This window comes from Centruroides vittatus, unplaced genomic scaffold, assembly GCF_030686945.1.
Source record: "Centruroides vittatus isolate TY-2023 unplaced genomic scaffold, ASM3068694v2 contig_3170, whole genome shotgun sequence".
NCBI lineage: Eukaryota > Metazoa > Arthropoda > Arachnida > Scorpiones > Buthidae > Centruroides > Centruroides vittatus.
The window spans coordinates 132,411-156,575 of NW_027122039.1; the positions used below are offsets into that span (position 1 = coordinate 132,411).

Consider the following 24,165-nt stretch of genomic DNA (forward strand, 5'->3'; position numbering starts at 1 on the left):
TCTGTATGTATGCATAGTGTTATGCTATATAGAAAAATCTTGAAAGACCTATACATTATTGATAAAACGGAGTCCCTGTATAAAAATCTTGCACGTAATTTTTATACAAGTTCTATTGCACATACGGAACAATTTTCAATTTAAAAAGTGTATAAAGTTATATAAAAGTGTTTGAGTGTTAATACACACACACACACGTGCCTCCTGTCTAATCATTTAATAATGATTGGATAGGAAGCACATGCACTAGTTCCTCTGCCCTTAATCCTCGACAAATTCTGTAAATGATTTGTATGTAGATCCATTGGATACACTGTGACCCCAAATTTAACAATCGCTTCGGGGCATGGTGAAAGAGAATTTCTCAACTCCGCCTTAAAGCAATTAAGCTAAAAACGGTTATCGGGGACTTATAATGATTTTTCAGGGCTCACCAGAAGCTAAAACTACTGAATTGGTAATTGGTCGCGGATTCATATTCCACCAACGGTCTGAACACGACCCTCCCGTCAGATATAAAAATAATAATAATAATACTGTACCAGCGATAGGTTCCAATAAATGAAATTTTTGATAATGAATCCGAAAAGAATAAAAGTTATGGCACTAAGATACTCTGAAATAACTATTGGCTTAATTTTAACACTTGGTTTGGAATAGTACAAATATACTACTGATAATTGTAAAAGAGAGAGGGGGGAAAATGAAAAGGAGAAAGCACTAATAGAAAATATGTGTGAATTTAAATTTCAAGTAGTTGTCATTTCGATATGGAAGAAATGTTAGTACTCAAGTAGGGTGAAAATTAACAAGGTTATTGAGCTTTTGAGATTAAAATTAGATATATCTTGGCTTTCTAATATTTAAAAATTGCTCGCACTTAATTTTTATACAAGTTCTGTTGCACATATTGAGCCTTGACAAAAATTTTGAATATATTAACGACTAAGTTAAAGAGACATCTAATATAAATTTAACAATGCAACTAATATGAAAATTGCTTTTCGAATGCATTTCCTTATTTATATTTCACTACTTTATCAAAATAAATATCCCATTCGGAATATAGATCATTTTTCTCTGTGTAAGTAGTCTATGTTGATTTCTATTCGGCTTCCCTGCATGACTCTGAAGCTATGCGTATTGCCTTCCATTAGTCATCTTAATCTATATATATAATCGAGACGAGTTAATAATAATCAGCGCAGAGCCCTAACGGTTAGGAGTTGAAGGTTGAAATTTGGTACACAGGGTACGTCATGAGAACGCACAATAAGAAGGAATTTTTCGAAATTCCTCCCACGGGGGAAAGGGACAGGATTAAGGCTTAACACTTCCATCAACGATGGAAGTGTTAAGAGAAAGCGACGTGCAAGACGCAGATGCAGTTTTTTTCGTTTTTGCGGGAAATCGAACATACTTTTAGACCCATCTAAAAATTTTCTAATTAGTCTGGAAACGGGGGCCCAATTCTTGCATTCTGTGAAAACGGGTAACGTTGACTATAACGTAATAATCTTAATCTTTGCTATCGTTACTTTTGCCTACCTGCTAGTTATTTATAATTCAAATACAGTATATAAATTTCTTAGATGTTATATGTTTAGAATCTTTGCAGTGCGCTTTGATTTTATAAACTCTACAAATAGTTTAAATAATGAATAATTTAATTTATATATTCTCATTAGATAATGTACAAATTTTCTTTTTAGTAAACAATCTTTGAAAAATAATGTAACAGCTAAGTAATGTGTGTTTATTGTGCAACAAATACATCTGTTTATTTGTAAATACATTAAGTAATAAATATTTATTATTAATACATATGATGTATAATAATAAATATTTATTATTATACATCATATGAAACTCTTACTAACACTAATGAAACTTCAGAATAAATTGTAATAAAAAATCATTTTTAGTATAGTATATTATACAAGTGTTTATTTAAAAGTCTCTTGTCCAAAACGTTCAAAATTGATATATTAATTTGGTTGGATTTATTGATATTTTCTCCTTTTATTTTTGGTTTCAATTTGTTTCAGAACCTTGTATAAACCGTAAAATTTTCTTTCAAATATGAGTTTGAAATCAAAACGAATCTTGTCCACAAGATGGCTGCCGTCCTATCGTAGAACTCAATGTTAAACGTTCCTTCTTATAAGTCTTTTTCACTTTTTTATGACTCTTGTCCTAATAGATGAATGCGAAGCATTTAAGTCTGAGCATAAGTTTTAAAGTATAATAAAATTTTGAATGTAAATACAAAAAGTTTAAAAATTAATTTATTTATTAATTATGCATTCAAAAACGTTCTCTTTCTAGTATTGTACTTGTTTCATAGTTTCAATTTTATTTATTCTATTAATATTGAAAGATAAATTTATCATCATATCTTCTAGTTTTCGCACTCTGTTTAGATTTATGTATGACCGTTCTCCGGCAACGTTTTTTTTTTGTTTTTTTTTCCTATGTCAATTACTGCTTTTTCCAGTGTTAATCCTTGAGCTTTGTGTACGAGTATGGTCAATGATTATGCGACCGAGATTGGAAATTGTCTTCTTGTGAAATCTGCATCGTTATTCTTCCATTTTTCTTACATAGGAAGAAGAGGAAATGCTCCATTTCTTATAGTTGGTCTTATATACTTATCGAATTTTACCATTAGTTGCTCCTTTCTTCTTTGTATGTAATGTCAACAACTGTTCCAAGATATTCGTTTACTAGGCATGGATTTTTCTCAGCGTTAAGCGACAACCAGTAGATAGATATAATACTGATTGCAAATCCCGATCTTCTTCATCTGATGCTTTTTTGCAACCGGTCTATCACTTTGCTCAAGGAACAATTTGTTACACGACAAGAAGGGGCGTTGGAATCGACTGAAACTTTAATTGTATAATCACATTATCATTGTCACTACGACAATGGTAATAAATAATCTCCAAGAACAATTTCCTGTGGAACAACGGTGCAATATAAAAGCAATCTTTAGTTTACAGGACCTTCTCTTACCTGGATACATGCAGGCATGGAGGTATATAAAGACTCTATCCTGCGACAGATTTGACTACAGATATTGTAACTGCCGCTGTAGATTTTTCACATTCGTAAATGGTCGAAGCCGACATTCCCTCCAGTTTTACAAATGTTCGATGAGCGACAAATCTGAATACCAGTAGGCCAAGGAATTGTGGCAATGTGACGGAGATATTCTGGGAAACCCTATGTGAGGCCTAGCACTATTTTGATAGAAAACAGCTGTTTGAAAGGCAACATACGAGGACGTACAGCTTTTCTATCAAAATCCATTGTATCACTAGTAGGAATAACCGATTGTAGTATGCGATGGCTACCCAAATCAGCATGCTAATAGTATGGGTAGTGTGCTGCTCAAGAGTAAAGGCGGGATTGAAGCGCTCACCAATGGTACTCCACACTCTTAACACGATGGTTCCCCATTCCTAAACAGAATTGGTATTCTTCGTGCTGCCAGTCCGTAATAGACCATGCTTCACTACTGGTTGCCACTACCACAAACGAAGCTGACGATGTTGTGATGCGAATTCAAATGTACTTCTGTTAACCCTATCAATGGTACCGGAAAGGACTGGAGTCTGTAGCGAGGCTTTCACGTGTCTCTAAATGAACAAAGAGACCGTTGCAGCTGTTCATGCTTTTTAGAGCCTGCTCGTCGTGTATGGCCTGACGTAGCCACTGCCCTTAACATCCATCATCTGGGTCATGCCTGACATTCGAAGACTTACAAACCAAGTTCCTTGAAAATTTTGAATATTGTGAGAATCTTTGAGACTTTTTATAGGATAATTGGGTAGCTATTATACAGTAATGCACTCTGATGGCATTACCTGGAGAGCAATCGGACCACAGCTGTAATTATACACTGTATATGTTTATCTGATACATAGCTATATGCTGAGTTTTGCAGTGATCGGACAGTTCTATCTGGGTATGTCGATGAGTGTAATAAGATAATTGTTAATAAATATATACTTTTTTAATGCAAAATAGAAGCCAGGCGTGTTTAGCAGAGAAATCTGAAACTAACGAATTTCTATCTAAAGTTTGGTTTCTTTTCTTTCCCTTTGCATATACATACGTACACATAAGCATATATATAATGTGTGTGTGTGTGTTCTTTTCGTGTTTTATGTGTCTGTGTGTGTACACACACACATAAAACACGAAAGCATGCAATATAGCTACATAACACATATCACATAATATATAGTATAAAAAACAAATAGTACACAGCACTGAGCTAATAATACAAACTACACTTAGCGCACGCGCGCACACACATCGCACGCTAGAATCTATAATTTATATATTTTAGACCATAGATTTCATTTTGTTGTTTATCACTTACTCAATAATTCAGTGATTTCGTAATAAATATCCATTATTCATTTTCAGATAATATGATTTATAGATTTAATAATTAAATATTAAGAAAGCTCCTTTAAAATTTCGCTAAGAAATGACCTTTAGCGAATTATTAGGAGCTTTCTCTTTAATTTTCGACTAAAATGTTCAAACTTAATCGAATTTCCTTTTAGATGTTAATGAAACAATAATGGTTCTGATAGATTCTTTCCGGAAAATCTTATTTTTCTTAAGATACTGACAAAAAAAAAAGTTAATATGTTATGTTTTATGAATTTACCTTATAAAACATTCATGTGTAAGTCTATAATACAACTTGCTGCATTGAATGTAGTGAGAGATTCGTTTTTTTCTCCTGGTCTTATTAAAAAGTAGGCCTATAATTTATTAATGTAATAAGTATCCAAAATATATTCGCTAAAGTTTGATGATAAAAAATAAAATTAAGTTTTCGTAATTTTTTTTTATATTAAATTGCGTGTTAATTTTACTGGTGAGCTGCATCACAACTACATTTAAATACTTGATTTAAGTATTTTTGAGTAACATTAATGCTTATACAGGGAATATCATTCAATTCAATAATTTTTTATTGATAATCTCACAAGATAAACGAGAACTACTCTTGTGTTACAAAGAATCTGATTTAAAGCAAACGATAAAAACATACATACATAAACAATACACATACACACAACATAGGCATGTGGAATGGTGTGTTCAAATATAAATATTAGGAGGTATTGAGAATAGGTTTAACAAAAACACAGACACAACCTGTATATACACTTTTCTCAATACGTATAAATAGAATAAAAACGTATACAGTACACACACACACACACACACACAAATAAGGTATAATACATTCAATACATATACATAAAATAAATGCACACAGCACACACGCAGGAATATTTAAACGTTTGCATACATAAAAATACAGTAAATAAAGGATTCTAATTAGATCCAAACGTCTCTCCTTTCAAACAAAACTCTAATCAATTCGTTATTTAGAATTATAACATTATCGAATTTAGAATAAAATTTCACAGTATAAGAATATTTTTCTTTAACACGTCTAAAATATTAAAAAAGTTAATGGAAGATAATTATTTTCTAAGAATTGAATTAATCGAAACGGCACTCGAAATTAAAGGAACTTATCCGTTTCTGTCTTGCAAAAGTGACATTTAAAGAAAGAAACGTGGAAGAAATGGCAGTTGGGAAGAAAAAAACGAAATGACAAGTCGACGATAGTCACGCTTTCCATGTCATCTCTCATAATTTCATCACAGATAAAGATTGAGAATCTAACAAATAACACAATAAGATGCACGGTAAGTATATAAATGGTATTCTTCTTTCACTCGAAAACCTTTTATATCATTTAAAAACAATTAATAACGAGCAATTATTTATTGTGACATTGTCACAATGCCAGCCTGCAATTTTTAATTTAAATTATATGCTTTCCACCTCAAATTAATTTTGGCTTGCCCCTGTACAACATACTTTACCTTTAACAATAGAATCGTGTCGGTCACGTATCTAACATCTTTCAGGGAAATAGCATGACTCGGTTTTCATCGGAAGTTCGTATATAGTTAATCGGGACTTCCTGCCCCTAATCTTTCCATATCTGCACTCGAATTTAATTTATCTAACACCATTCTCGAGATTAAGGAAAGACAGGCGGACGGACGATAGTGGGACTGCCCAAAAAGTACGCATCAATTAATAACCATATTTTAAAAAAAATGGCTAAAATAGTATAAATTTTAATTAAATCATTTACTTTAAGGGATCGTCCATAAATTACGTAACGATATTTTTCAACTACCATCTCACACACGTAACGCTCCGTAACACTGTCACACATACTCACCTCCAAATTACATAACACGTATCCTCGATCCAGTCCTTAATTGCACTAAAGAATAACACACCTCACGGTGTACAGAACGTTACGTTATTTTATTGTATACCGTACAAATAGGTATACAACACTTCAGTAACAAAAATAAATTCTTCTGTTACCCTAGCATTACGTAACGTTTTTGTAAACACCCCCACCACCCCTTCGTAACGCCTAACAATTCCTGCATACCCGTAACTTAATAGGCAGTTGCTAAAGCAGTGTTACCTACACATAACACATATACACACATCAACATACACAAGATTCTATATAAATAATATTTCTGTAATTAACTGTGTTATCTATTCGTTATATTTAAGTAGTAAATACTAAAATATTCTTATTTAAAATTGTAATATTAAACTAATTTTTTATTTATATATCGAGTGAATGGTAATGGTAGAGTAATGGATAGTTGCGCCGCCACACCGTTATATGTGACGTCGTTAATGGAAATTGTCAGAAGAATCCTTTTTTGGCGGATGATGATGAGATCAAAAAGTCTTCTTTCGATTTTCTTCTGAAGAAAACGAGGAGAAAAAAGGTATTAAATGATTTTTTTTATTATTATTTCAACCATTTTTTTAATTATTATTATTTAAATTACGTTCATTTATTTTATTCGTTTTATTTTTATGCGCAGATTGACTCTTACGGTGTTATAAAATGGAATTCTTTGTATATTTTTAAATTATAAAATTTATTAATAAGTTTTTAATTATTTAAAAATATATCTAAAGAATTTTATTTATAAATTTAATCGAAACTTTAATAAATTATTTCCTATATTTTAAAAGAATTTAAAGTGTATTTTATACGTGTTACGTGAATGTACCGTACACAAAATTGTTATTTTATTTTTAAAATTAAAAAAAATAAAATAAAATAAAATCGTGTTTTAATTTATTAAATTTAAGAATCCAATTTTTAAAAAAATATAATAATAATAATAATAATAATAATAATAATAAATCAGCATTATGACGTATACGTTTAATTCTCTTTAACGCTACTTTTTAAAGCAATTTAATTGTAAATTAAGTTAAAATTCATTTAAAATTAATCGGTATTTTCTATAATTTAAGTAAATTGTAATTAATACGAATTTATTTACGGATATAACACATTTAAAGTAGGTCAAAGAGAAGAAATATTAAGAATTTCTTCGTAATTAATCGCGTTATTTAGTTATTGGTATGATCCAATCATCTTTTATCCTGCTCTTATGAGATTTTTATGGATTTTTCCGAACAGAATAACATTCTTTTTTTTTTTTTTTTCCTTAATAAAAACATATTTTAATTATTAGAAAAAATTAATAATTGATTCTACACAGTATGGTTCGAGGCATGATATAGAAGATATCCCGTATAAAATGACTTATTTCTAGTAAAGAGATCGTTTAAAATCGATTTTTCAATAAATATATTAATTAATAAAAGTAATATTTTAAGTATTAAAGTGAAGAATTATTTAAGAAATGTCAAAATATCCGCCATTAATTGTGTTTTGCAGTCACACAGAAGATCATATTTTATTCTTTTCTTATAAACATTTTCGAGTAAAGGAACGTTTTTAGTGGATAAAAATATATTTTAATTAATAAAAAAATATATTTTACTTATAATAAAAACTAAAATTCGATGATATATTCAGCATGCTGCGAGGCATCTTATAGAAGAAGATACCTCCGAGCACACTTGGAGAAGATGCTGGTATATAGGATAGAAGATAATATAATTATTTCTAATATATTTTATAAATATTAAATAATAATAAAAAAGTTAGTATTAGTGAAGTTAAGTGTAAAAATAAATAAATATTGAGAAATATCTTTATTTCTTAGTCCTTCTCTTCTATCTTAGTCTTCATTACATTCCTCTCTCTTAGTCATTAGTATCTACTCTTATGTGGATATTTTATAGATTTTTAAGCAGAAAAAAACGTGTTTTTTATTTTAATTACTTAAAAAAACATATTAAGTATTATAAAAGTCAAGAACTGATGCTGTAGTTCAGCATGTATCCAGGCATTTTATATAAGATCTTGCATAAAATTAATTATTTCAAATAGAAAGCATAAATATTAAATAATAAAATATTATAAAAATCTTATAGAAAATATTAAGTTATTAACAGAATTTTTAACTTAAATATATATATTATAATGTTATTGAATGAAGATTTATAAGTTGACAAGTGAGAAAATAATTCCAATTCTTTAATATATTTATATCTTGAATATTAAATTTTCGAAATGGCAAAATATTTTCTTAATAAATCGATCGAATTTAACACTTAAAAAAAACTGGAATCATTTAGCATTTATATTTATTAATTTAATAGAAAATAATAATAATTAAGAGGAGATACAATTTAATTAAAAATAATCATTAGAAGAAATTAGTTGAAATTTAAATATTAAACGATTGAAAGTTTTTAATTTTTAATAAATATATATTTTGTTATTTTAAAAATTTAATGTTATAATTATAATAATTAAGTATTTATAGAAAATACCTTAAAAATATCACTTTATTGACATTAAACGTATACAGTAGTTGTTGATCTGGAAATAATTAATTTAATGACAATATAAGGACTTGTTTGTAATTTATTATTGTTTTATAATAATGTAGAGATAAATAGCTAAATAAATATATAAAGAAAAGAGTAAAAACGATTTAAAATTAACTTAAAAATCATTTGATCGCCATCAAGTGAAGAGTTTTTAATCCGGAAAGGGTCACGTTAACGACGTATGAACGTCGAGAGGTTGGAGATGATGAACTTTACGACATAATCCGTCGTATAAAACTTAATTATTTATTTTTCTTAGTTAAATTTTTTATAAGATACGAAGAAGAAAATTGAGAATGAAAGACTATGTAACACAATTTTAAGACGCTTTATTGATTATCTTTACACATCAAACGAAAACAAAAGAAGTCGTTAATCTTCTTCGAAAGTTTCGATCGCTTAATATTCATATAATGTTCTCAGAACTGTACAAATTACCCGATTAAATTACTGAATGTATAGTGTACAGTGTTTTATATATATAAATCGTAATATTATCTTATAGAGAAAGATATATTCTTTATAGTATTAAGAATACTTTGGACCTACAATTAATCTCTTGTATACTGTTTATTGTTACCTAATCTCTATCTCCTACGTATCCAGTTTCCTATAAAATGACATTTCTTATGGCCTATGTTAACAATATAACAGGCCCTTTCCCTCCACTAAATAATGATGCGTGTAAAAATGTGAGGCCTTAGCTATAGACTCGTAACGCGAGGCCCTAAAGACTCTTTTGCAACTGACGTAATGAATATTCGTCACTCAATTTACGATAATAAATATATTTTTTAAGCCAGAATAAGTAAGAGTACAGATTCATTTTAAGTCGAAGCGTGTTATAAAAGTCAAATTTCTTGTATATTTTGATTATTTACATGATATAAATCAATCAATTTAATAATAGTTACTACAATAGATACATTTGGAATATTTTGTAATCGTTGAAAATATATGAAGTGTTTTCGACAGGTGCTCATTTCGAAAGTTGTTTTTGAGGTGGTTTGACTAGAAAGGGGCCACTTTAGGTCATGGATCATGTATTTAACTACCCATGCGAATATAATTTGGATTTAAAGGATTAAGATCGATTTATTGTGGAATTGTTTATCGGAATTATTATTTATTTATATATTTTTCTGCTAGATTTAAGTCTTTAAGTAATGTACTGTGCAATATCGAGCAATTATCTGATAATATACAGCACGTATGCGTATAGAAAGATATGTATACCATACTATGGATATATCTCTATACATTTATATAGTTCTGTTATGCATCTATCCTCGTGATTTATATGCATCAATGTGCATGCAAATAGATAATAAGAGGAGAATTTTAAAATAAAAAAATATATTATATTTAAGCTTCTAGTGCTACGTGCGTCAGTTTGTCTATTCGTTTAACCGTGTTTTTATGTTTACACACCTTCACGAATTTATCATAAATAAAAAATAAACCGGTTTAAAGATAGAAGAATGGTTTTTTTTTCTTGTTAAGAATTCAAAACTTTTTATGTCGATAATTTCTTTGCTAAGAAGTACTTTTATAAGATTTGAAAATTGTTAAAATGTACATTTTCCTAGTTATAATATTATTCTATAATCATTTCAGTAACATAAATATTATTGTAGTGTTATAAGTCGATAACATTTGTTTATTATATAGAAAGATACTCGTAATTTTATACCTTTTAATAATAAAAATATCAAGTATTGCCTTTATACAGGCGATTGAATAATTCAGATGACTTTTTAAAATAATAAATAACAGAAAATTTCATTCAGTTCATCTCGTATCGTTTGTTGCATTATCTCTACATTACACGATAATTACTCATAATTACAAGCTGGAAACTTGTTATCTCTACCAGAGTTTCTTTTGTTTGAGTTTTATGCTGAACGATGCATGCATGTTATTGATAAGAAAACATTTCCCTTTCAGAATATTCAAAAATGGATACTGGAATTAATAATAAATCTACATAAACTACAATTTTCCTTGTTACTAAGTTGTATAGACTGCTTCAATTTGGCATTTTTCGTTGCTAAATCTCTACTGAAAGGTAATTTTCTTTAATAATAATAATGGTAAGAAAATAAATATCATTTTATAAATTTTATAATAATTAGTATAAAAGTGTATAAAATCAGCGTGAATATCTATACATATGTTAATGTTTTAAGCTTTAAAAGACTATTTAAATATATAATATTTAAATAAATGGTTAATGTAACCCTTGGTGCCAAGATGGCGGCTCGTCTCTGATTCCAGCAAGAAAACAGTGGAGACGAACGTTCTAACCTATTCTAATAAATTACCATAATTATTAGCAACCAAATTATTAGAATAGGTTAGGTTAGAACGTTCGTCCCACTGTTTTCTTGCTGAATCAGAGACGAGTCGCCATCTTGGCACCAAGGGTTACATTAACCAAATAAATTTAATATTTAGAATATTAAAAAGGTTATTTTTATAATTTTGAATGGTTTTTAATTGAGGTAAAAACTATGATTACAGTTCTTTTTTCTCTTCTTTTTTTACTTGGAAAACCGAATCGATATCGAAAAAACTTGAAATCTTTCTTCAAAATTCTCTTTTATTTCGGTTAATAAAATTTAAAAGTATCTATCTTTGAAAAAATCGTGACTCAAGTGAATTTCTTCTATATTTTTTTTTTATTTTTCATTTTAACTATCGAGCAGAGTCAGCAAAATTGAATTAAAACCGCACGAAATCATACACTAGGATGAATATTCCGGACATGTGAGCATATTCACCATTATTACTCGGCTTTTCCATATTCTACACCAAATTAATTGGATATTGTTTTCTCTTACTTGATAATCTTTCTGCAAATATTTTTATCAAAAGTAACTTTACACGGAATTAAACTGTTTATAATTTTTTTTAAATCAATTAAATGTATACAGATCAGTGATTTGATGTATGGCAATTCTCTGTAATTACCTATTATGTTAAAGAAACATTGCTCCTTTGTTATTATCGTGTTATTCTATAAAAGATTAGGATATAATAATAGAAACATCTTTAAAATATTTATATTTTAAAAGGTATTTTGGTTGTTTAAACTGTATACAGTTACGTAAAGCTGTGTAAAGAGGTGTAAGATTGCGCTTGGTACGATCCAAATATTAAAATATTAAAATGTATCTGAACAGTTCACAGTAAAGAACACAGCGGAATTGTATCCACTGTAATCTGTTATGTGAATTTTGTAATATTTTCTAATATATGATGTCATATATTGGAGAAGATTAGCTTCAGCAATTGGCTGCTCGCTAAACCCCGCTTGCCGCTACGATAAGCAGGAATAGCAAACGATTTTTTCGCAAAACTAACCTAAACCAAGTTATAAAAAAGTACTAATCTGCTGAATAACAATGTCCCTTAAATAGCCCCACAAAAAAAAGGATGATGATCGGCGAGCGAGGAGGCCATTCCGGTGATCCTCGAGATCTTATCCATTCTTCTCTAAATCTGTCGTCAAGCCAGTGATGAATGGCTCGTATTCCATGAGCTGGTGCACCATTACGTTGAAACCACGCTTCTTGCAGTCGACACAATGGTAGGTCATCATGTTAATCGTCGAAAAATGTCTGTAAGTGTTACACGTCTCGTTCGATATTCGGGTTGTTAGATAAGAAAACTGTTTAATGACACGGGCATCTCTTGTCACATTTGGGTATTGAGCATCCCAGTGATACATGTTGCGACGGTTTATCATAAAATTCCGAGTAAACCAAGATTCAATCCAAATAGTTTATCACTAAAAAGTTCGAATGCTACTCCGCAATTTCACTATACTAGTTTTGTGTGTACCATACTCGTGTTTTGGTATAGTGATACCAATGTATCACCATACCAAAACACGATAATATGGTATGGTGATACATTGGTACAGTACTTGTCATTCGTGAAAGCCCTAATTCTGTAGAAGCATCTTATGTGCCAGCGTGTGATATACAGGGGTAATAGCCAAAATATCTTCGTGCAGAACTTGATGCCCTGATCTTGCTTGCCCTAACAAGCTGCCACGTTCTCTTATTCGTTGAATGATTCGCAATATTGTTGTATACGATTGTTGAGCAGTGGAAAAGCTTTCTCCGAGATGTCTAACGTGCAATTCGTCCGCTTTCTTCATAAATGAGAACACCATTTCGTATAACTGAATACGTTATCGTCATTGTTTTCTTCGACTAGAACACTACGAAGAAACACTATGAAACTCTGGCTTCATAGTGAGCTTCTACGAAGCTTATTATGCTTACACGCTTCGGAAACTGTAGTATTTCACATTAAAAACACTATTCATTTGAAACAAAATAAAATATGCCATTACTCTTCTTTCTTTACAATTTGTGACCTTCAGCAAGCGGGGTCATGCAGAGAAGCCTCACCACTCATTTTTTGACAGTGTCCAGCTGCTTCCTTTTTTGAGTATTTTAATCAGACAAAATGTTTTTCACAGATGTCGAGGCGCTTTACGACTTAATTTAAGCTATGTAGGACCCAAAATAAGAATTTCCTCCATACGAAGGGAGGGTTGGAGTGCGTGACATCCAAACCACCCTTCACCCTTCAAACCCTCTAGTGCAATTGCATTTAGTTATTACATAGCAGAAGTGATATATAGCCTGGTGTTTACACTCTATAAAAATAGCAAGGACAATAAAATCGCTCACTGTAACGATAAGTTCACAATAAATTAAAAAAAAACTATCTATAGGAAGTAATTTTAAGGAAAATAAATGGAGAATCGTTCAAATTATTACATTTATATTTATACAGATTGTAATTTAAAACATTTTCCTAATTAAGAATGAGGATGATAACTTCATTTTTACGTAAAATTTTTCAGTTTTTTTGAACTTTTTCAAAACTTTTTTTGTACAAAATCCCAAATAAAAAAGAAGTTTTTAAAATGTTATATAATAAATTTTATATATATTTTAAGTTTGATTTCAAAATCAAAGAATCTTGAATACTGAACACGAAATGTAAAAATTCCAAATATATACGGTCGTCTGCATATTCAATCTCAGTGGCTTAAATTATTTCGTGCATAAAATATTATAAAAGTGAAACTTTGCTAGAAAGTATTTTATAATAAAAAAAAAAAATTACTTTACGAATGATGTATTTTCTTAACCTTCTTTCGACTTAGTTAATATTTATATTATTTTAGTTTAATTTGTTTATTTAACCGTATAATCTAATCATATAACCATTTAAAATTTTTTTAAAAAATTAATTAAATTCTACATATATTATTTAAAAATTTTTGTAGAGGATGATATAATCAGTATACTGTAATAAAGTTAAGGATGATATTTATAAAGAAGTTGATGACGTATTCATATCAGTAATAATCGCCACTGTATCATTTCTTAATGCCATCTTCATCTTCTTAGCATCCTTAGGCATTGTTATTAATTTAACCATTTATATATCCTCTTTATCCTTCACATCTTTATTAACTTAACTATTCATGTGTATATCTTTCCCATTCTTATAAACCTATCCTTAGCATCCTTATCAACATATTCCACATCCCTAGCATCCTTATCAACATATCCCACATCCTGAGCATCCTTATCAACATATTCCACATCCTAAGCATCCTTATCAACATATTCCACATCCTAAGCATCCTTAGCATCCATATTCCTCTTAGCATCCTTAGGCATTGTTATTAATTTAACCTTTTATATATCCTCTTTATCCTTCAAATCTTTATTAACTTAACTATTCATGTGTATATCTTTCCCATTCTTATAAACCTATCCTTAGCATCCTTATCAACATATTCCACATCCCTAGCATCCTTATCAACATATCCCACATCCTGAGCATCCTTATCAACATATTCCACATCCTAAGCATCCTTATCAACATATTCCACATCCTAAGCATCCTTATCAACATATTCCACATCCCTAGCATCCTTATCAACATATTTCACATCCCTAGCATCCTTATCAATATATTCCACATCCTTAGCATCCTTATTAATTTAACCATTCATCTCTATATTCATCGCACTCGTATTACGTTGATCATTTATTTCCTCATCTTTAGCATTCTTATAAACCTAATTATCCAACTCCAACTTGATTTTTTTTAACATTATCCTTATCATTGTTAATATTATATATACCTGTATACTTTTTTACAGAAGTGCTTCATTTTAACAGAAAATTTAGTTATATCCTGTTCGAAAAAATGTGAACGATATTTTTAATGCAATTGTTTAGAACAGGAAATAAATTCGTATAAATCTCGTGTTACGCTTCGTGTCAAAAATTTCTCTGTGTGACCAGAGGAAATATGTATTATTCAGATGAAAGTATTTACAATAGTTACTGTAATTTAATTGAAAAGAAAGAATTGTTTACAAAGTTCTCTTTTCAATTGATTCCCTCCCTCGAACAATTCCCCGTTGAATATTCATTCGTTTCACTTTCGCTCGTCTTTCTTAACGTAACACATTCGCCGTTATCGTTGTCAAATTGGAAATGATATAATCATACTTTTCTCTGGTTTTTCTCTAAAAAAGTAAACCTTCTAATACAAAGAATTAAACAGTTCGTTCAGAGATTTCAACTATCATCCTACATAATATCGAATGACACCGATTCATCACCCGGAGGGATGATTATAAGAGTGTATAAATTTGTATTCTTGCTTAGAATATGGATGATAATCAAATTAACGTAATTATCATCATTATTTTTAATCGTATTAGAGATGTGGATGTACTGGAGGAGTGCGAAACGAAGGAAATCAGTGCTGTATTGGATTGGATACATTGAAAGAATGAACTATAGGGAGATGACAAAAGATGTATAAACATCCATAAATGATAAAGCGAATGGATGAATACTTGAAAGAGAGAGGGGCAATGAGCTTAAGAATCAGAAAGGAATGTTCAAAGAGGAGAATATGATGTGACACAAAGGAGAGGAATGCCTCTCGAGAGTAGGCTACTCTCTATGAAAAACTGGTTCACATTTAGATATTAGGCAAGTTAAGAAAATTCGGAAAACTCCACGTGGCTAGTCCGTTGGAGGGGTGCGAACTCGAAACTAACTGCCAGTGTTCGGAGGTTTTATCCACTCGACCACTAGTGTTCTCGTTGAGAAAATGAGCGATGATATATTATATAGTCTATGTATAATTTAGCTTGTAAGATTGTAAACGTTCGGCTTCTCTCTACTGAGATATTTATTTAAATAGCGCCATCATACTGTATTTATAAATTGAAATAACTGCTGAATTATATATAAAATATTTCTTTTAATAAATAAATTGAGTTTGAAATCAATATTCGAAGGCGAACGAAATGACAAAATTTCAAAAATATATACAAAATTCAAATCAATTTAATCAATAATAGTAACACGGGTGCTATAAAATTCCATTGTTAAACATTTCAGAGAAATGAAAATATTACAATATCGATTTAAATTTACTCAAAATTATTTTAAAAAATGTCCTATTTAGAGTTGGAGTAACAATTTTTCTACGACCCGCATGCAGAAAATTACCATATATTGTCTGTTACGCCGATACAACTTGTAATGTAATTAATGTAATATTAGTTTAAGATTATAATTTATTGGTTAAAAAGTAAATTAAATTAAATAACCCGTTTATTATTTTGAAAAGTTTCGATTTATCAAATTCAAATATCTACTCTTTTATATAGAAATGATATAGATGAGGAAGTAACGTAGAGATAATGTTACTATTACTAATATCATCGTCACGTCTGTTCTACGTAACATATTGTTTTATCTTGTTTAGAGTTATATATATTATTAACTTTTTATATTATGGAGAATATATTCTATATTTAAATCTTAAAGATGATGTGGAAACTAGGATGATGGAGATGGTGTCAGATGATGTGGAGATGCTAAAGTTAAACGTTAATTTTAAACGACAATTTTTGAATAGTTAATTGCTGAAACCTAATTATTAACATGAAAACTGTTAATTTAATTTACTTAATAAAGTTAATAACGTGAACATAACGTTATTAACGATAAACTTAGTACGAAGTATTTTATTATTGACGTAATAGCGGTTATCATATTGTTAAACAACGGTGAATTTCATTGATTTATTCACAAAACATCCTACATTATTAACTTGCAATTTCCTATGGACCGAAAGATTTCAAAAATCTATTTATCACTATTAAAACTCCGATATATAATTAATTCCTTATTAATAATTTATAAGAGTCGAACAAATTAATATTTTTCAATATATTATATACATAAAAAGTTTTAAATCCTATTTTTTAATTCGTATTCTTAGGATGATAAGACAATCTTCAATGCATTAGTGCAGCCTATAAACATGATCTAGCGTTATTAATAAGCATATAATTTTAATGTTAACGATATATTTCGGCCTAGAAGATATCCTTGGAACGTCTTTTGGCCTTCTAATGGAAAAAAAATGGTCTCCACCTTTGCCCTAGGCCTTTATTTTAGCAATTAACTACTCTAGAATCCTATTTTTTCTTTTGAATTATTGTTCTTAATAATTATATTTCTGTAAACAGGGTTTAAAAAAACAGCTGGGGGACTTGGTTTGGTTTCTATAAAATTAAAAATTTTAAGTAGAATTAATGAATTTTTTAAGTAAATATGTTATATATTTGCATAAAGATTAAAAATAGAAATAAATTTACTGGTGATGAAGCTGATGGTAAGGAGGATTAAGCAGTTTTTACTCTTCTGGAGGGGAGTATCGTAATACAATGTTGTATAGAATATAACATAAGGAAAATATGGTAATTGGTGAAACTTTGACCTCTCCTCCGAATTTTTTTTTTCACTTCTCGACGTTTTGACACTTTACGAGCCCAAAAATGTAAAATAATCCTCGCAAAATTCTGTATATGTGTGTATGTGTAGGTGTCTATTTTGCATTATATCTAAGGACTGGGTGAACCAAAATTTTTGAAACCCGACAGGGTTATTTCTATATACCAGGCATTTACGCTATTAAATTTTGGTGGTCAAAGATCAAGAGCGTGAGAAGATAGAGAGTAGTCATGTGTTATATCTCGGGTGAGGTCAGACTTAATGGAAATTTTACTCGTTATTGACGTTTACAATTTAAAAAAATAATAAAATAATAATAATAAGTTCGTCCCTACCTCCAAAATAAGGCTTTTTACAATAATTAATAATAATTAATACAGCAAAAGATGAAGACATAATTTAGATTTTTTTGGTAATAAAGAAATGAGAAGGTGGATAAATTCTTCTTCAGATAGGATTAAACAGCTCATTAATAAAGATTAAAAAGAATTTTTATTGCTCTAAAATTTCTGTTTTTAAGACTAATTCTCATATTTTATTGAATTCAATTAGAAAAGTTCAATTAAATAAATTTTTTATGGCATTTTAAAATAGTTTTTAAGTTATCTGATGGACTATAGAAAAGAGTTTGAGGCATAAACACATGAATTTTTAAGAATTATTTGAAATAATTAAAAGAATTTTAGAGCGGTTGAAGGAGTGCATTTTTTTTTTTTTTTTTTTTTTTTTTAAGGTCAAGAAAAATTTAGAAAATTTTCCTTTAAGCAATGTTAAAAGCAATATTATTAATACCTTTTCCTCAATAATTTAAAGTACAAAATATCACTTACCGATTTGAAATTTTAATTATCAAGCAATTTTTCATTCAATTTTATCGACAAAACTTATTTTTTTCCATATCTTGTAAAAAAAAAAACAAAATAAATATCCAAAATTCTTCAATGGCAACTTAAGGAAGCTTGAGATAAGCTTTTTTTTTAAGATAAGATAACATCAGATTTTTTTTTTGTCATTTCAGAAGTAATGGAAACGACTAACTGGTTCCATCTTTACATCAATGTCACGGCCGACGTACCAGAAGTCACCAACGCTACGGTACTTCAAATGTTTTCGCACGTCCTTCAGGAATACCAACACGATCAGCTGATCGTAACAGAAACGCGTAACTTAGTTTTGATAACATTGTATGTGGCCTCCTTTCTAATAGCTGCGACTGCTAACACTTTGGCTTTATTAACATTTTTCAGGTAAGTATTTACACAAAAGCGTGATTAAAATATAAGTAAAAAAAAGACGATCAAATATAAATATAATCGTACCACCACTTCATTACTTTACTCCATTACTTTCCATACTTAAAAAGAAAAAATTCATTATAATTACTGTAAAATTCAGGATGTAGCGTGAGATAATGCTTCTAATAAGATTAAGCTTATAAATGTGCAATTTTAAATAGAAAATTTGCATAGAAAACTCGAAATTATACGTATTTTTTTTAAAGTTAAAAACCTATTTTGTGCTTGTTCCTACTGTTTATTTCTTTATGCTGCGAACTTTATACCATTACCTCTATCAGTGCTATGACTTTATCCGTTTTTATTGCGTAAAATATATTAAATTTAAAAACTTTTACTTTCTAAAATGCATTTTATAAACATTTCGGGAAGTAAACAACTTATTAAAATTTTATTTACATGCATTTTTTTTCGTACGAACTTATATATATATATATATATATAGGCCCTATATATATATAAATTAAATTCTCTTGTGTACAACAAACTATTTTATCTATTAAAATTTGATTTTTTCGAGTTATAAACTGGTAGATTTTTCTATATTTTCTGAAAATATGCCTCATTAAAGAACATAAACACTAATTAAATTCGTACGAAGTAGGCTCGAATGACTTCAAGTAATCCCATTGAAGAAGAACGAAATGTGGTGCACGAATACTTGAAAATTTAAATTAAAAAAAGTTAAATTTTAATATTTAATTTCTTATTTTGAATTAAAATAGACCCTTTTTTTTTTTGAAAGATTCAAATATATTCCCTCGTAAAATTCGTACAAGTTTCGTTTCGGAGAGAAGAAATAAATAAATAAAATCGATGTTTAAGCGAAAGAAAGGGTTTTAAATTAATAAATTTTATAAAAATTGAGAGATTTTATGTATATTTGTATAGTAGACTAATTCAAATTTTATATACTTTTTTTTTAAAAAAATAATTGTAAGTAAAATAAATTACTCTTATCATATACGAAAGCTGAAGGATTCTCTTGGTTTTTGTATGGAAAAGTGTAGGATGTAAAATATTGAAATAGTTCGTAGGAAAAGTCGAATTTATAAGACACTCGATATATGTAAATTTTTTTAAAAAATTCGTAGAAAACTTCCCTTTCCAATAGAAAAACATTGCTGTATGAAGTAGTAAACAATACTTAAATATCCATATGTTCAATTTTTACTTATCGTGCTTCTCTCCATCTTCTTGAATTTTTTAGATATATCTTTGGGCCTTCGGGGACAGAAACGTTAAATGTATAGCTTTGTCCTACTTTTTGACATACCGACGCGTCTGATGTCGACGATCTCTTGTCCACCCTGGGGCATCCGTCCGATTTTTTAACTCTTCAAATCTGTCTGTCAATGTTTAACTTTGCGAAGCGATAAAAAAAAATTAAGATTTTTTTTTCTTCTCCAACAGAAAAAAAAAATTTAAATAGCGATTTTAGGCTATAAAATTGCTCAATTTGAACGCCTTTGGTGGTTAAATGAGTGGTGGATAAGATGGAAAATTTATCTTTATTAAATGAAATTTCTTCATTTTCTTCTTTTAATAACTGTCTGTGAGGAAATTCTCGAAACATGCGAGAAATTTATAGATTATGTATCACGACATAAAGCTATTACAGTGATCACTTCATTATTTTATAGGAAAAATGGCACAATAGCGGAGGAAAGATGGCACAAAGAAAAAACGTTTTCCTCATACCCAAATTTGCCTCTGTTATCAATGAGGAAAGGAATTATCTTTGACATGATTTTTGCTTTCTTATATGATTTTTCCGCTTAATCTGTAACGATTTGTTCTAAATTATAGCTCTTGCTTGGGATAACGGATGACATCACTAGCTATTAATAACCTGTTAATTTGATTCATTAAACAATTTATTTTTTGAATTTTTTCTTTCAGATATCGACGTATGAGACAATTACCGAATACTTTATTGATCACCTTAGCCATTGCCGATTTATTAGTCGCTTTAGTATGCATGCCAATGGCTATCGGAAACTATACTTATAAACTGTGGATTTTCGGCGAATTGATGTGTAAATTATCTAATTATCTCCAAGGTAATGCGTACTTTTTTTAGAGATTTTATGCAGATTTTTTTATATAATAAAATATCAAAAACATTTTATGTGATAGTCTTATGTATCTATACCTAAAGCTGTAGCAGTTACTTCTAGTATATTCACAATGACTGTGATGAGTTTGGATAGATACGTCGTTATATGTCATCCTATAACGTGTAGAAGAATATTTGGACGTCGTCACGTGAGAATGGCAGTTGTTATAGTTTGGTTTCTAGCAGCACTCCTCTTCATCCCCATCCTCGTAGTCAGAACTACGCCTGGAGTGACTTTCTACGATCCTGCTAGGTAAAAATTGTTTAATTGGGACACTTAGATCCAGATCGAGTGTAAATATATTCCATTAAGTTTAAGTAAAAAACATTTCCCCCATTTTTTCTAACCTATATACAACGCTAAACTATAATTATTTCTCAAATTAACCAATGATAGAAATTATAACAAATATATACTTCGGAGTGTAACGCGTCGAGAATGTTAATAATAATTTCATGATAATTGCGTTATCATTTATTTTCTATCTCTCGATAATATCATGATTGATCACCTCGGGGATCACCTGTCTATTATCAGAAATTTGCCATTTAAGCATAGGATGTATGTGTATATACACGCATACAAACACACAAAAAACAAGTTAAAAATATATCAAATATGAACTCGATTTGGGTGGGTCTTTTGTAAATATAGACGTTAGTTTTTATAAGATTTTCCTCCTTTTTTTTAATATATAATTATTAATTATTATGTATTAATGAATGGTTGTAGATGCCAGCCTTTTTATATACAAAATTTCGCTTATCTGGAGGATAAATTCCCCATTTAGGTTCGGTGTATAGGGGGAAAAAACGATGATATGATTTGTTAATATCGTTTGATATAGACCTGTTTTAGCAATTAGTACTCAGTCAAGTTTGATGTCGGTTAGCTTTTGATCCATCAACGTCCCATTAATCTAATCATTAGTCTATAACTCATGATACAATCAATGAAACAAATTTGTAAATATCTACAGAGTTTAACCAATCAAAAGCTAATTTATCTTTCGTTAGAAAAGTATAGAAAAGAATATATTAAAATTTCAAAATAAATTTATTTATACTTCATTTATTTTATTTACAGTTCAGGAACTTACGTCGTATTTTGTGTAGAATATTGGCAATCTCTTGGAAAGAAAAGAGCATTTGGCATCACGGTTTTCGTCATTGTTTTTTTTATTCCCGGTTTAATAATGGGTTTTGCCTATTTTCGGATAGGCATAAGACTTTGTGAGAAACAGAAAATATCGTCCATTCGATCAGTTTCTGGAGAAATGAGCTCGAATAAGAGTGATGTTTCCGTTAGACTTCAAAGTATCTTACAGAAAAGACGTCAAGTAGCCAAAAGATTCGTTATCCTAACGACTGTTTTCGCAGCTTGTTGGGTCCCATACAATTTTATCACATTCCTGTTAGACTGCCAGATGAATACTCAAATGGACGAAGCCCTTTTGGATTTTTTACCATTTGGATTATTACTAGGACATACCAACAGTGCCATCAATCCTATACTCTACTGCTGGCTAAATCGAAGATTTAGGTGGTGTCTGATAGATCAACTAAAGTGCAATAGCTGTAAAAATCCTCCATACAGAAGAGCGGAGTGCTATAGAAACGAAGTAAGAACATCTGTAAAATTTATTACTTCGATTTATTTAAGAATCTAATGTATATTTTCATTATATTTTCAGGAACTTCTCACACAGAGAACGAGCTTCACGCCGTCTTCGCAAGGGAAACAGAAAGCCAATCACATGGAAATTGTGTGTTCCACATCACTTTGATCATTTGCTTAATTTCTAATTCGATGAAAAGCATAATCAGAATTTAAAAAATGGCAAAAATAAAAACAAAATTTATCTTGTTTTTATTCAAAACTCAATTATTGTATCGTTGTTAATTAACATCATTCATTCAACATAAAAGAAGTAAGCATTAAACAACAAAGAACGTAAAGTATAAAATGGCGTAGATATAATTTAGATAAAATAGAAATTATTGGAGAAATATTTAATATTTTTAGTTAAATATCTCTATAAATAATGCGAATAAATACACCTCATTCAAAGAACAGATAGAGCAAGTTATCGTAAGGTACATAAATCATTGTGACGTGAAATGATCACCCTTCAGACAATAATTCATCGGGCGTGGGTTGAACTCTATCACTTCACCCCCCTTTTTTTTATGAGTTAACTCTTACAATTTATTTATTCTTAGAAGTATCTTACACTTTTTTTAATTAGCGAAAAGTGTTTTTACATGTATTAAAGTTAAAATATTCGCTTGATTTATCATATTTAATGAAGAAGAATTTAAAGTTAAATGATGTTTATAAAAACCGTATCTTTTTCTAATTACATTCTTGAGTAATTAATCGCTAAACGTTCATTCAAACGGTTAATTCTTGATAATATTATATTAAAGAGTCGTATAATTTCAATATTTTAATAAGAAATTAAATGTAAAACGTTTGATTATTTATAAAACTTTTCAATTTTATAGAATGTTTTCCATTTTCTTTGTTTTTTTTATATAAATTTATTATTTTTTTTAAATAATATCAAATTTTACCACTAGATGTCGATATACGAAAAAACGTACTTTTTTATTTCTATTGTTAGTTAACGATTCATATTGTTTTAAGAATTCGAATTGACAAATCAGAAAGAACTTTTTAAATTCAAAAAATTCGTAATCTTTTCGTAGTAGATGTTTATTAACGTACGTACGCGAAGGAAAATAGTCCCGTATTCATTATGAAGTACAGTAGAATATAATAGACTTATATGGATGGCCGAGCGGTTAAGGTGTAAGCTACCGCTCTAGAGGACCCGGGATAGAATCTGGATGGGTCGAAAAATTCCCATAATTTTTCGGGTTTGTCCGTACTTCATCGCTTGGCCAAACCCTCAGTGGGTCCTCTTAGAAATTTGCGGTATTTTTACAAAATTATAACAAGAGGAGGGCA

General features: G+C 29.4%; 1 protein-coding gene across 1 annotated transcript; it reads left to right on the plus strand.

The window, feature by feature from the left end:
• Nucleotides 1–18,800: 18,800 nt before the first annotated feature.
• LOC136973419 (QRFP-like peptide receptor) lies at nucleotides 18,801–23,052 on the plus strand. The gene is made up of 5 exons (XM_067268136.1): nucleotides 18,801–19,024; nucleotides 20,975–21,135; nucleotides 21,234–21,444; nucleotides 22,279–22,813; nucleotides 22,886–23,052. Exons 1-5 carry the CDS (start codon nucleotides 18,801–18,803, stop codon nucleotides 22,976–22,978), a joined length of 1,224 nt encoding a protein of 407 aa, XP_067124237.1. The 3' UTR covers nucleotides 22,979–23,052.
• The last annotated feature ends 1,113 nt before the right edge of the window (nucleotides 23,053–24,165 follow it).

Coding starts and splice junctions, on each gene's coding strand:
- LOC136973419 (XM_067268136.1), top strand. CDS start 18,801: ATGGAAACGACTAACTGGTTCCATCTTTACATCAATGTCACGGCCGAC. Junction 19,025..20,974: donor GCTTTATTAACATTTTTCAG/GTAAGTATTTAC, acceptor TTTTTCTTTCAG/ATATCGACGTATGAGACAAT. Junction 22,814..22,885: donor CGGAGTGCTATAGAAACGAA/GTAAGAACATCT, acceptor TTATATTTTCAG/GAACTTCTCACACAGAGAAC.